Consider the following 15,456-nt stretch of genomic DNA (forward strand, 5'->3'; position numbering starts at 1 on the left):
CAAGCTACGATTTGTCTGTACATAGGTGAGCTGCGCTATAGCAATTTCGCTCAAAGATCCAATTTCCAGTGCTGTACACATCTCATATCTGTGTCGATTTCCAGTCTATCTCTCTGTGTGTGCGAATGTGTTATGCACAGATATTTCTGCAGACAGATTGTTGCATGTAGAGCCTTTACTTGTATTTGTGAAGATTTCATGAACTTACGCGAATCGGCAGCGTAAAACCAGCCTTGGCGAAACGCGCATGCCAACAAGAGATCACTACAGCTAGCATTCATTGACTATCAAATAACGCAACTTGCTTAATTTTCTCCAGAACAGAAATATTTCTTAAAATTTGGTATTACGAATCGAATCGAATTGCATAGTACGTTTCTTGCAATGGCCGACGAAGAAGTCATATATAAAAAAAGATTAATTATAATTTTGCTAAGTATGCGATATTAATTGCTAAATGGTCGTTATAAAATGTATAGTACTTTATATTCTCCATTTTGAATGCTCCTTTGGTTTAGTATATAACATTGATAAGTTGTAATTGTAGTCGTAGGAGATTCGCTGGACGGACTTCTTAACTTGTCTTTGGATGTGATGTAGACGTCAGAGATGTGTGATGTTTTCTGTATGGTTGGAGAAGAATGGCTGCGCGTGTGATGGCCAGCGAAGGTGATGTAAACATGCAATCTGACGACTTTGAGCCTCTTGAGCCTTCGCTTCAGAATATCCTGGAGCAGAAGTCTTTGAGGTGGATATTTGTTGGTGGTAAAGGCGGTGTAGGAAAAACTACCTGCAGGTATTAAGTTACGTTGATACTGTAGACGTTTATGATTAGTTATTTGTTGGTTATTCCATTTGTCGTTGTTGTTGTTTGGTGACCGACAGTTGTTGTATAAATACTGGATGGTCGCTCCCAGATTTTTAGTGTCATTGTTACTGCTCTATACATTTCTTGTGTCTTCTTGAGAGAAAACTGTATCAGTGCTTTATTATTCGGGTGTTGATCATGTGTCTGCGCAGATTAGTAACACTTGACAGCCATTTGTGTAAACTGATGTAACGTGGAGAACATTTTGAATTTCAGAAAGTGCTTCAAGCTGCAGTACAGTCCAATATCATTAAAACTATATTTTGCGTCAGTTGCTACAAGTGAGTGGTTAAGATGTGTACAATTTTACAGAGCAAATAAGAGTTAATAGTAACTACAATACTCGACAATCCCCCGGCGACTCTGTACACCAATGTTAATAAGGTCGATAGTACCTGTCGAAAATATACCCGCATTTCCTAACTCCTGACAGTTAGGGGCATATAGGATTACAGTGCATATATGTAATTTGAAACACTAGTGTAAGAATAATAACGCGTTAGCATACGTCACAGTATGATTGTCACAGATACTTTTGCTGATGATACTCTACCAAGTTCGTTTTCATCATATACTGGTACCAAGCTGATGCTGACTAGACTGACCCATGATCCGTTTTGTAGATAACATGTAAACCACTTTTTTGTGCTGTCAGTTATATCTCAAAGAATTTCGTAACTGTGTTAACCGTTATTGATGTTTGTTTAGTTTTGCTTGATTGACAACTTCATTATTGATTGCTATTCAGCAGCTTTTGATTATTTAATTGGTTTGGCAGCTGTGTCAGTAATCTGTGAAGTACAATGGGTTTGTGGAGAGGGCTGATACAGGACAATAGTGTTTAATCTGCTTGTGTTCTTTCTGATGTCGAATTCATTTAAGTTATTTTTGACAAAAAGCAATGCAGTACACATGTGAGGGTTTAAAACAGTCAGTATCTTGAGCTTGGTAAAGTGGCCCTACAGTAGCCATTTGGGATAGAAGTTACTTATTGAGACCGCCTTGCATTTTTCAATACGGCGTGAATATAAACGTGAGGCTTTGCTACTGATCCATTTTTTACCACAGTCATATCTTCTGCTTTCACATTTGTTGGGTTTCCCAACTCAACCAAATTGTCAGCTTCCAACCTAAAAGTTACACTACGAATCACTGTCACTGCTGCCAAGATTTCTAAAGGTGGAGGGATTCCAATATGTAACTTTAGTTACTTGTAGGTTCAGCTCTGCTTATTATTCTGATTACAGTTGTTTTTTTTTTCCTTTTAAATTTAACTATATCATTAACATAACAAGAATGTTCATCAGTATGCCATAAGAAACGTGTGAGTGAAATATGCCATAATGTGGTATTACTTTCAAATAAGCTACTTATTAATGAATTCATGTCAGTTCCCAGGTGAGATTGCACACTCTTGCTACTTTCTTGCTCATGTGACTAAAAAGTCCTTGGTGAGTAGCAATATATCCTTCTCTTAATATTGTCAGAATGACAGATTAGTTTTCTTTTACACAATTTCAGAAGTGATAAATGTCCAGAATCTTGCCACAGCTTTTATAATATCCTTGAGGGTGACAACATTCCAGTGAAGGGATTTCCTTATGAGGCTCAGTACCAGGAAGTCCAGTTGAAATCCTTGGGTAACACACAAGATATTTAATTAATTGCTGCAAATAAAGTGTAAAAATGCAGCAAATGAAACAGATGAAAGCAAATGCACAAGTCTAAAGAATGAGACTGACAGGAGAGCGAAATGGCTAGAGGAGAAATGAATGTAGAAGTGTGTGTAACTAGGTGAAAGATATACGCCACCTATAGAAAAATTAAAGAACCCTTTGAAGAAAAGAGAAGCAGTAGTTTGAATGTCAAGATCGCAAACCAGTTCTAAACAAAAAAGGCAAAGGTTGAAGGAGTATACAAAAGATCTCTGCAAGGGGAAAAAATTTGAAGAAAATACTGTAGAAAGAAGAGAGGAAGTAGATGAAGATAAATTGGGTGGTACGTTAGTGCTAAAAGAATTTACAGTGCACTGAAAGACCTAAGTAGAAACAAGGGCTCTGGAGTAGATGACATTCCTTCAAAATTATTGAGGTCCTCAAGAGACCCAGCCATGGCAAAACTATTTGACGTGGTGTGCAAGATACAGGAGAAAGTTGAAATACCTTCTGACATCAAGAAGGTGATAATTCCAATTCCAAAGAAGGCAGATGCAGACTGGTGTGGAAAACATTGACACAAATTTTTTGGAGAAGAATAAAAAACTGTGGTCAACTTTGAGGAAGATCGGGTTGGATTCTGGAAAAGTTTAGGAACATTTCAGGCAATATTTGGCCCTGTGACCTATCTTAGAAGATTAGGCTAAAGTCAGGGGAAGCAATGGTCATGGAGGGAGTGAGGTAGGCTGGTAGCCGGTACACTATGTTGTTCACTCTGTACATTGAACAAGCAGTAAAAGACCATCAAGTGTTACTCCACTGCCTTTCAGATTGGCATCTGTAACCTTCAATGCAGCAAACAGAAAGCTGTCCCCACATTCTGGTGCAAGATGCTGTAGAGTCGCCACATTGGAATTAAAGCGAGACTAGTTACCACACGCCCAGCCTCCATAACTGGAACACTGTGGATACGGAATAGTAAGAGGACAGACTGTTGCAGAGGTGCTCCAGATTATAGTACATTTGAGCCTGGCAGTATGCCACTCCCATGGCCTACACAATCTTACATTGTCCTGTCACAACAGGGTTGGGTCATGCAACTGTAAATACTGTCCATTGTAGCAGTGCATTATCTGCCATTGTTATTAGGCAGCTCTGAGACGTACTGGTGATAAGTAAAAAGCATTAATTGTTCATTCACATAATATGTATATTAAAAAATCTCTTTCTTTTTGTCGGTTTCGTGTCAAACAAGCAAGTTCTTGGCGAGGTGCTCCAATGGTGTTTTACCGATGCAGTGATCAGCAGTGCAGGTCACTTAAAGAAGAGTGCCAAAGGTTCTTGTTGGAGAGAAGTGCTTGGAATCATTATCAAGAACTACTATGCTGTCTATTGATACAAAATGCTCAAAAAAGATTGTGAATTGTGTATCAATCTTATATCTGTGCTGAAAAAATCTTCATATGTAATTATCTATGTGGTATTTATTAGTGTGCGCATAATACAAGTATGCCTTCATTAATTTGTGTCAAGCACGTCCTTTGAGTAGAGCAAGAAAATAAATATTTTTTGTATTTACCAGAAGTGATTAATATGGCCCAAGTATCAGTGAGTGATTGTAAAAGGCATTTCTTTATTTAGGAACTTAATCTGAACAGACAATCAACATTCAAAAACTGCTAGTGAGAAAATATTAATTTGCAAACTGTTACAAACTTCAAATAATATTGTTAAGTGTATTGATTCTTTGAGAAGTGACTTATGATTTATTGCATTGAATGAAGTGCTTATGTTGCATTAATGACATTGTAAGCAGTGATAATTACTTTTCGTAAGTGTGAGTCGGTGGTCAGTCCCATAAAAGTAATTCAGTTCACGATCCAAATTAGAATTTGAAACTAATTGTGCACAAACCATTTGATCTTAGAAAATTGTCTGTACATAAAGTTTGCAATGAATCAGGATATCTGTGGATGGCTTCTGATGACTGTATTAATGTTCAGAAGTATTTTGAAACCTATTAACGAGGAAGAATTGAGAAGAATGAAGCAGTTCTGTTAAGCAGAATCTGCGCTCTTTCCATTGCTGATGTGAAGCGTCATTGTACTTAAGGGAATGCTTACAATTTTACCCTTCTACGGTGATGTGCGTTAACCTTATGACACAGTCTGTTCTCTTCTATGTAGATTATTGGCCATACTTGATATCTGAAGAATTATTTAACCTATTCACAGTTAAGAGGGGCACAGGAATATAACAAAACTCATATAATGTGGAGATTGTGCAATATTTAGCACAGTCACACTAGTTCTTCAAGAGAACCTTTCTGTTTGCTATTAATGAGAAGCTGAAATCAAATACATAAGACTGTATAGTAGTCATACTTAAAAAGAATCAGCATTGGAGAGAGAGACTGGGTTGGTGAAGCATCACGGGAGATGCAAGTGCACGATTTATTGAAGACTATATAGATGAGTCTACATGTGGCATAGTCTGTAATATAAAACGGAAGTGTTCTGCAAACCAAAAGCACATTAGGTTACCACATACTCCATGACTCTTAGGCAATCCGATGTGGGTCATCCACTGTTACTAGACTCAACGTTCACTAGCTGCAAGTCTTGTGGACTGTGACTAGTCCTGATGCTGCCAGGATCTGAATTGGTGCCTTCCACCTGGAGAATATTTGCTGGCTGACTTCAACCGACTTAAAGGCACCTACTTTGGGGTCCAGGGTTAGCACCTGCACCTGACTTGTTGCTGAACCACTACCTGTCTGCATGCACACCCTCTGCTATGGGACACTTGCATCTGTGGAGTGTTGTCACTGCATCTTACATAGGGTTCCACAGTTCTTGGGTGCTGTGTGCCTCTCCTCTTCGCTTCAACTTGATGTGACCAGTGCTGGGCTGGCTGTGTTGATGTGGCATCTGATGGGGCACTGCTGGGATATGGTTACAACACAAGGCCGTGCCACTGCATCCTGATAAGTGGGGCTACTGTGGCTACCACCTGGTTTTGCCACTGTCAGCTCAGCCGCCTCGCTCGGCTCCCACTGCTGGGAGCTGACTGCAGAAAATAGATACTCTGGACTGAAGTATTGATAGAGATGAATAGCCCATTGCTTTTTCACTGCTCCTGTGACTTTGCGATGACCAACCATGTCGTTCATTGTTATCTTCTACCCTCTGACGATCCTGCACCAGCATTGTGTCCTTTAGAGTGGTCATTAGCACTAGAGCCATCCTGACCCTAGTATACAATTACAAATTTGGAGAATAAATTGAAGTACTGAGAGAAAAAATAAAAACTTTAAGACTTGGTGTTGATGATATGATTCTGTCAGAAATTGCAAATGACTTGGGAGAGCAGTTGAATGGAATTGGTAGTGTCTGGAAAAGGTGGTGAACATTGACAGTAGTAAATCAGGAGACTAGAAAGTAGTTGTATTGCATCAGGAGATACTGATGGGGTTAGATTAGGAAACGAGACACTACAAATAGTCTGTGGGTTTCGCTATTTCGTCAGACGGTGGCTGGAGTACCTGTTGATTAAAAAATAAAGAACAGATTTCAATTGTTCATTACACACAGACAAACTATAAAAGATAAACTCATTAGGCACATCACAACATGCAGGAAGAGCTAAAGTTTTGACACAGCTGCACTGCAGTTTGTTTGTAGTGACATGGTGACCACACCACAAGAGAAATCATTTTGTGCGTTGGAATTTGCGTTAAGTCCGTCCATTGTTCAAGTGCAGTATTCCTCCAAGGTCACCAGACCTCACATCTTGTGTTTTTTTTTTCTGTCGGGGTGCACAAGATGGCTGTTGCCCTACATATGGCTGCTACTCTTGAAGAGTAGGTTGTTAAAGCTGTTGATTCCATAAACAAAGACCTGTTGATTCGTGTGTGGTATGAAATGGACTACTGTTTCGATGTTTCTCGAGCAACGCACTGTGCTCATGTTGAGTGTATGGTATAGCGTGTGTGAGTGAACGTACAATCGTTGAACCTTTCTCTGTCTAGGGATATGTGCAATGTTCCATAGTTTGTCTGTAATAAAAAATTGAAATCTATTCTTTCTTTTTGAATCGCCCTGTAGACAGAATATAAAATGTACACTGTTGGAATAATAAGAATAGTATTTCTAAAGAAGAGAAATTTGTTAACATCTAATATAAATTTAAGTTTTAGGAAGTTCTTCTGAAGTGCATGTTGTGAGTGTAGCCTTATACAGAAGTGAATTGTGGATGATAAGCAATTCAGACAAGAAGAGAATAGAGGTGTCTTGAAATGTGATGCTACAGAAGAATGCTGAAGATTGGATGGGTAGACTGGGTAACTAATGAGGAGGCACTGAATGGAATTGTGGGAGAAAAGAAATTTATGGCAAAACTTGACTAAGAGATGGGACCAGTTGGTAGGACAGATCCTGACGCATAAAGGAACTATCAGTTTGATAATGGTGAGAAGTGTGAGCGATAAAACTTGTAGAGTGAGACCAAGGGTTGAATACAGTAAGCCGATTCACCAGTGTTTCTTTGGAGGTGAAGATGTTGGCATAGGATTGAATAGTGTGGAGAGCTGCATCGAACCAGTCTTCAGGCTGAGGACAGAAACAAAAACCATCAATGGCGTCTATGTTGTTAGTATGATTTCCTGTTCTTTGTCACTGCAGTTTCATTTTTACAGTTTCCCTTATAGAGTTCAACCAGTTACCTGACAGTCGCATTAAGTGATCATTTCTAAGCAATTTTGTCTTTGCTCTTAATTTTTTGAAATTTTTTCTTGTAAATCTTTACATATTTTACTCTGATGCAACACCATGAAAGTCACATGCAACAAATGTCAAGTCTCCATGAAGTGTGTTACATGGTTGGATATGCACATTATCAGCAGTTCAAGACAATTGCATAAAATTTGTAGGAGCAACACCATCTGTATTCTGTGTGTAATGCAAGATTACATAGACTTTTTCTTTCAGAAATAACATTGGAATGTTTGTTGCTTCTTGAGAAGAATGTTTTATGCCTTGTGAAAGAGGCATGAACATCATCATGTGTCAGATGTTGACAGCAGCAGGGTCATATTTTGTAGAGACGGTGTTTCATCATACCACATTATTGTTAATGGCAATGTCAGTGCCCCCACATGAGTAGCACATGAGATGACAGACGTACTGTTTGCTCAGCCATGCAAGATTGTACTGCCACATCACATATCTTGAGCCAGGAAACATCGTTTGAATTGAAATAAGTATCCACATGGACAATATGGTCACTTCTGAAGTACCATGAAATGGTAGCACTGTGTCCATTGTTAAGACTTTTCTTGATGCAGCAGCAGAAAAAGGTACATTGACAGTTGTTAGCACACTGCCAACAGTAGTACAAACAGAAGTAGCACCATGTTGCCTTTCCGGACAAGTCCCAGTTCTACAAACACATCACGATGACACATATCCCTGTGCAGAGGCTCCAATGAGAATGAACATTACGATACTGCATTTGTCATTGTCATACAGGCGCAGCATCAGGTCTGATAGTGTGTGGTGCCATTAGGAACACAAAAGCATCACCTCTGGTTTACTTAGCTGGTAATTTGGATATCACTTACTTTTCTGGTGAGTTCATGTCTATGGTTGTCTCTTATCTTTGAGGTCCCCATTACATTCTCTCTCAATATAACTGCAATATGACTTGTTTCTCATGATTTCTGGACCTAATTTAGTGCAAAATGTGTTTGACTTGAGCTGGCCAACATATTCTCTAGCTCTCAGCTGTTGAAAACATCTGGCCATGGGTTACCGAGGGACTAGCATGCACTGCTCACCAGGCACTACAATTTGTGAACTCTGGTGGCCTAGGGAATGATTTGCCTGTATCTGTCACCAAGCTAGGTTTAACTTGATGCTCAGCCGGGTTGGAACCACTGTTTGATGTCTGAGGTGGTTGATCTGTGTACTAAATTTTGCAGTCTGTATACCTTAAAATTACATTCAAATTTAATTATATATTCTTCACACTATGCTGTGTGAACAATATAAGTATACACACACACACACACACACACACACACACACACACATACACACACATCCACACATACACAGACACAAGCAAACGGAACCCTTTGCCTTTACAAATGTCTGCTTGTGTCTGTGTATATGCGGATGGATATGTGTGTGTGCGAGTGTACACCTGTCCTTTTTTCCCCCTAAGGTAAGTCTTTCCGCTCCCGGGATTGGAATGACTCCTTACCCTCTCCCTTAAAACCCACATCCTTTCGTCTTTCCTTCTCCTTCCCTCTTTCCTGAAGAAGCAACCGTTGGTTTTGAGAGCTAGAAGTTCTGTGTGTGTGTTTGTGTGTTTTATTTATTGTGCCTGTCTACCGGCTCTTTCCTGCTTGGTAAGTCTTGGAATCTTTGTTTTTAATATATTTTTCCGGATTGGAAATTTCTTTCTACTTTATTTGTATCATTAGGCTGTTAGATTTAATAAAAATTGATAGTCATTGGTAGTGAATAAACAGTTGATTTCAGGTGTATTTGTACAATCTGCCAAAATTTGTTGTGTATGAGGTCTTATGTAAAAGGAAACAAACCTGATGCTGCCAATTTAAGTAACACAGTCACTTATTGGTGACTGCCTTCAAATAGTAGACACAAATCACCATTTATGCAGTCCTCTGCTCAAAACATTTCTGTAAATCATTTGCCATGACAATGCATGGAAGCTGTCCTTATTGCATTTTCCAGTGAAAGGGTAAAACATGTTTGTAGTATCAGCAATTGATTTGGATGTAATTATGTAATCAGTCAATTTTATTTTTATTTTTGATACAGTGTATTATACTATTAACTAGTTTTCAAGCTGCAGCGGACCATCAGATAGGGGTGTTAAATTTAGTCCATGATATAATATTCCTGTAGCACTTTCATCACATGAGCCTGCAGTGGATTGAAAACTAGTTTCTGATCCAATAAATCATATAAAAAATCCAAAAAAGTGACTAGTTGTGTATTCATAGCCAAACAAATCACAGTTAAATTTGTCATCTATAATCAATATACTGAAATTTATGGTTAACTGTTGTTACCTCAACCTTCGCTGACTTTGATGGTAGCTGTGACAGCATAGGTTCAGAGCTAAAGGTTGGGAAACAATCACACAAGATATAAAATAATAAATACTCCATTAGTAATGTGAGCAGTCTCATTATTCCATTATGAAAAAGATGATTATTGTGGTATAGTCTGCCTGTAAACTCAAGAGTGTGCAGTGCTTTTGGTGGGGAAGTGGACTTTCCCAGAAGAACGCTGCCACCAGCCTACAGGGGCAACCAAAATCTGTTGCCCATTATCTGTCTAGCAGTGTAGATTGGTGTGCAGTGATATACTTCGTTTCTGTATGTGGGATCTTAGTTGCCAGAGTCAGTGAGTTAACTTTGTATACTTACTGATGTACTTCGATATTCGGAAGTGATGGATAATTGTCTAGCATTGCAAGAAAATGTGCAGAATACGAAGAGGAGGTGGTATTTGGGGAGTAACGAGCGTTCGATCATCTCTAATATTATTACAGTGTGTATTAAAGAGGCAACCCAAAAAGAATTGTTGGGTAATATTACCAGTCCCAATCAAAGGGCTGCAATTTATGCAAATGTCAGCCTCACCTAATAGGACCCATAAGTAATGGATGGAAAAATAAGCCGCATAGTGTACTGGAATTTCCACAAAGGAAAACTAATAATTTTGGGAGGAAACCCGTTGTTATTGACAGTTTCAAAAACACATAAAACCTTTGATGCTTATGGAGCACTGAATCTCTATCTCGGTCACTACTCACCTGATTCTAAGACATATTGCTTAAAACATGTGCGCAATAGCTATTCTAAACACTGCTGAAATTTCGTTCGAAACATGTACAACAATTCTGGACTTCTAAGCAAAAAGCTTGACATACGAGGTGTGCACGCATATTAATTTTTATTTTTTGGTAAGAACTTTATTTGTTAATCTACAGCAATGTTATACTTCTCAAAATATTCCCCATTACATACTATGCTTTTTCAAATTTCTGAAACCCTTTACGAACTGTTTCTTCAGGATAGTTTATAGGTCTCTTAACTGTGCATTTTAAATCTCGTCCATGCTTGTAAAACAGCTGTCCTATAAGGCCTGCTTTGAAATGTTTACACCACTCGTCTGCCCTGGGTTTACTCATAACAGGCTCACCAAAAGCAATATTTACCATTTCTAAAAATTTTATACACTTCATTCCATTCTTATAACAAAATTTAATACAGATTATCTAATTTATTTGTATACAAAACAAATCATCGTTGATGCTACCAAAACACATGTAACCTTTCTGACAGCTGACAACAGAGTAAATACCCAATATGCATAACATTGAACACATACTTTTGAGGCATGTTTACGAAGACAGTGACAAGAAAGTAGTGCAAATCGGACTAATACAACACACAAAATTATGAATTTCTGCTTACTTTTTAAACACTCTTTGTGTTTTCAAGAATTCTTAAGTTTCAATGTAGTCCTTCAAAGAAAACTTCTACCTTTTAGTAGAACCACAAAATAAGAACAAGCCTTAAATTCTACAGACTGATTGCATTATATGGGGTTCGTTTTACAAATAGCAATAGAGGAACATGCATTCACATGAACAGGCATTTGGTTCTATGTTTGTAATAGAATACTGACTTACGTTCTAATGTTAATATTATTTACTCTATAATGTTGTGTTTTGGAAGAAGCTATCGTTTTTTGTATTCCTTATGGTTGTAGTGCATTTGTCTAAAAATAAACGCAGCCTGTACATGGCATCACCACAGATTTGAGGTGCATACCGTGGCAGGGTCGGTACTATGTTGTGAAGCAGCCTGTAGAAGTGCCTTGTGACGTAGCTGGGTTGGCAGAGTGGGGACTCAGTTGCTCTTCAGTTTACCGACAGACTATATTTTCAGCTTAGGCTTTCACATCTCATTAATGGCCTCAAATCGTTGTCTGTCTGAAGCATCATTGATATATCTAAACTCAAGATTAACCGAAGGAGTAAGAACTGTGTGTGGGAAAGCTGTGGAATCTGAAATTAAAGTTTGAGTTATCTCAAAAGCTGCAGCTGCCATACGGGATCAAGCGTTGCACAAGACAGAAATCAAGCTCAAGACAGCCACTGAAACAACATTATATTACTGGCTTTAGATCTGTCTTGAACAATGTACTTACTGGCCATCTCTCTCTTGGTAATGCTCCAAAATTGGCCTACTTATATCACAGAGGATAATGAAAAGGATCTGAAGTATGTCTTTTGTTTCTTGTCCCATAATGATATGCTTTGATAACACATTTCAGGAATCCTTCTTTCAGAATTATGTAATGCAATTTTGTGTATGTATCCTCTCACTTTTGTCACAGAGCTAGCATCCAGTAGGCAGCACACATGTAATCTGCAGTATTGGAAAGCTTCATGACAGCGATAAGAGTTGATCTAACACTGACATTCAGTTCCTTGGGCAGAACCAGTTCTCACAAATTATGGCATTAGTTCGTCCATTATTCTCCGAGGGCACTCTGCCACCCTCTCTCTTGTATTTTTAATTATACAAACAACCATTAATTTTGTAGAATAGTTACATCATTTTAAAGATTGAAGAATGCTTTATTTTTTATACAATCCCCATTTTGGTTGGTGCAGTTTTTTAGGCAGCTATGGCGTTTTTACAATGCCCACGTCATACAAGCTCGCTGCCATTTCCCTCAGGTAATGTTGAACCTTGCCTTTCACCTCATATCTGGAGCACGTCCTCTGTCTAGATAAATGTTCCTTCAAATTAAGGAACAAGTGGTAGTTGCTCAGTGCCAGGCCCACACTGTGTGATGTATGGGTGATGATCCAACTAAAGTTTTGCAGGAGATACAGTTTGACCGGCAGCCTGTGGGCAAGTGTTGCTGTGGAGAATACTTATGGCCTTGCTCAATGTGCCTCTTCTCCAGTTCTGAGTTGTCCTGGGTTTTTTCAGTGCTTCACAGTACCTGTCAGCATTTCTTTTTGTCCCAGCAGGCAAAAAGTTGTCGACCTTCTGGTCCCAAAGCACAGTTCCCATGACTTTACTGACCGACAGTGTTTGTTTGAATTTTTGCTGCCTGGGTGAAGAATGATTGTGTCATTCATGTGATTGTTGTTTTGTCTCGCATGTAAAGTGGAATGCCCAGCTTCTGTCGCCTGCGATAATATAGTCCAAGTAGTTATCCTATTTGTCTGAATAATGGTGAAGAAATTCCTTGATGCTGATTCTGGTTTTCTGTCAGTATACACAGTACTCATATTGCACACACCTCCCCATATCACATTTTTTTCTGTTAAAAACCTGTGGATGGTGCTTCGGGAGCCTCAGGGAGTAAAATGCAGAGAGCATCCAGGATGATCCTGTGACATTTATGCATTATTTCCTCAACCTTTGTGACTGTCTTGTCTGAAATTGATGGCCTGCTACTCCTTTCTTTATCATGAATTTCAGTACAACTGACTGTAAAATCTCTACACCACTCTTGAATGTTTTTGACAGCTGTACACAGCTGTCCATACGTTTCCGTCTGTTGGCAGTGAACTTCAACTGGTTTAATACCCCTTGCGTTAAAAAAAATTAAATAACTGCACAAACTTTAAACTTGGTGGTAACAATAAATGTGAACTCTTTTGAAAGGCTTCCCAGCCAAGACAGAGCATCTAAGTGAAGTGAACAGGGAGTCATTTGGGATTGGAGGAATCACTGCAGTGTGACCAACAGCTGCACAACAGTTTCTCCATGTCACCGATGTTTGAGACCTTTTATTTTTTTGCTCTCACAATCATAAATGGCCACAATGAGCTGATCTGAGTGTTACATATCCACAAGTAATATTTGTTTTGTTCCACTCCCTTCAGTGAATATCTTGAGGTTATATTCCTGCTAACCAACAATATCTTATATGTAATTTCTGTTTTACTGCTAAAGACATCACCTTTTTTTTTCTACTGTGTTTCTCATTGTACAGGCAGTTCTGTCTCAATTAAATCTTTCTTTGTAGATGTTTGAAGCTGATAAAATGTTTCATTAATGTAATGCTGTCAATTTGGTGTTACTCTTTGAAAGGCATTAATAATATGGGAGTGAGTTGAGATTTTTTGGGAAAAGTACTAAACACCCATTAATTGGTATAGTTTGTAATGAAGTCATCAGGTGTCAAAAGCATGGAGCTGAATTGCTGGTCCACAATTATGTTGCTGCACTGTGTGCACCCTGGTGTCCTTAATAATCAGACATGGCATCATTGTATATTGTGTTTGGAGCAATGACTCTGTTCTGTTGGGGTGCAAAGAAGTGATTACTGCATTATGAGCTGGTACCTTTACCCCCAATTTCAATGCCAAATAATCACTCTTCCTTTACAAAGGGAAAAGGTTATTGCTGACCAGCCTCTGATGTTCTTTTTAGCCTTCTACATGGGCATGCTTACCACCAAATTATCAGTTAGGATGAACGGGCATAGGCAGACTGTATATACTGGCAACTCACAGTATCCTGTTGCAGGGCATGCTCTACAGCATGACATTCGTGACCTTCGGCGCCTGTTTCACCACACGCGCCATCTGGATTCTTCCCCAGACACCAGTTTCTTAGAACTCCCCGGGTGGGAACTAGCACTACAACATGTCCTTGGTTCTCACCACCCACCTGGCCTTAATTTACATTAATTTCTTCTGTCTCAGCTTTTCCTCACTGTAAACTACTCTTTGCTTCTCTCCATTTTAGTTTTCTGCATCTTTATCTTTCCTGTCTATTTTTCACTGCCCACTTGCATCTCTTGTTATGCACAATGCACTTAGCTTCTCACTCTTATTAACTCATGCACAATGTTTTAGTAGTAATCTCTGTCTTGCATATTACCCTGTCTTCCACCTTTAAGCTCTGAAGTTTTCAAATCCCATCCGATGCATTCCCCAACAGTCAGTCTTCCCTTCTCATCGCGTATGGTAAGTCTCCCCTGACCTGCAGTTCTGGGTGACTTTCCCAAGATGCAGTCCTGTTCCTTCACCCTTCTTCATTCCCCTTCAACCCTTCTGCCTGAAGGAGGAGCCACTGGCTCCAAAAGCTTGCTAATCACAAGTCTTTTATGTGTGTGTTCTGCTGCTGCTTGGTGAGTAGATTTTTTATCTATCCAATTAAATAATTTTATATGTCAGTTTGGATGATGTGGACTGATCACATCTTAGCATATTTTGGGTTTCATTATCTTTGCTTATGATCTGTAGTGAACTCTTTTTGGTTTGTACGCAATTGACGTCCAAAGAGCCCTTGGCAGCAGAAAATGGCGACACATTTTCTGATGTAGTTAGTGTTCTTGGAAAATGTATTATTTGTCTGTCTACTACTGTGGTCTGTGTACACGCCAGTGTAAATGTTCCAAGCTGATGATCATATATAACATTTTCTCACTTGGTCACTGGATATGTCCAACTTTGCAACTGTATTGACACATAATCTGAATTCTGAACACTAATGACAAACATAAACATTGTGTGAGACTAGAGAGGCATGTCTTTTTCTAACTGATTGTATATTTGAGTATCAGACCTTTAGCTTTTCTTCTTGTTTTGCTGGTGTTATACTTTACACAAATAACATGTTACCTTCAAATTAACTTGGAGGGAAGTATATTCTAGTCTTTTTCAACAACAAAACATTAAAAAATGGTGTAGTTCATAAAAGGTACTGTCTGTAAAAATGTTAGTCTTCAAATACCTACAAGTTGTTATTCTAGTGCCTTATAGTGGTCTCAGTTATTAAAATATTTTATTGCACAGTGTAAGATTCCATTCTATTGCTTGTAATGTCTGTAGAAAACCTGTGAAAATTGTATGTGT

The 15,456-nt window shown here is 38.8% G+C and overlaps 1 protein-coding gene across 1 annotated transcript in view; it reads left to right on the forward strand.

The window, feature by feature from the left end:
* Nucleotides 1–601: 601 nt before the first annotated feature.
* Nucleotides 602–15,456, forward strand: part of LOC126272863 (ATPase ASNA1 homolog) — a 73,334-nt gene continuing 58,479 nt past the window's right edge. The window contains exon 1 of the mRNA XM_049976082.1: nucleotides 602–796. Within this exon, the coding sequence (XP_049832039.1) occupies nucleotides 642–796 (155 nt within the window). The 5' untranslated portion in view covers nucleotides 602–641. The remainder of the gene's footprint in view (nucleotides 797–15,456) is intronic.

The sequence above is a fragment of the Schistocerca gregaria genome, chromosome 5 (genome assembly GCF_023897955.1).
Source record: "Schistocerca gregaria isolate iqSchGreg1 chromosome 5, iqSchGreg1.2, whole genome shotgun sequence".
Taxonomy (NCBI): Eukaryota; Metazoa; Arthropoda; class Insecta; order Orthoptera; family Acrididae; genus Schistocerca; species Schistocerca gregaria.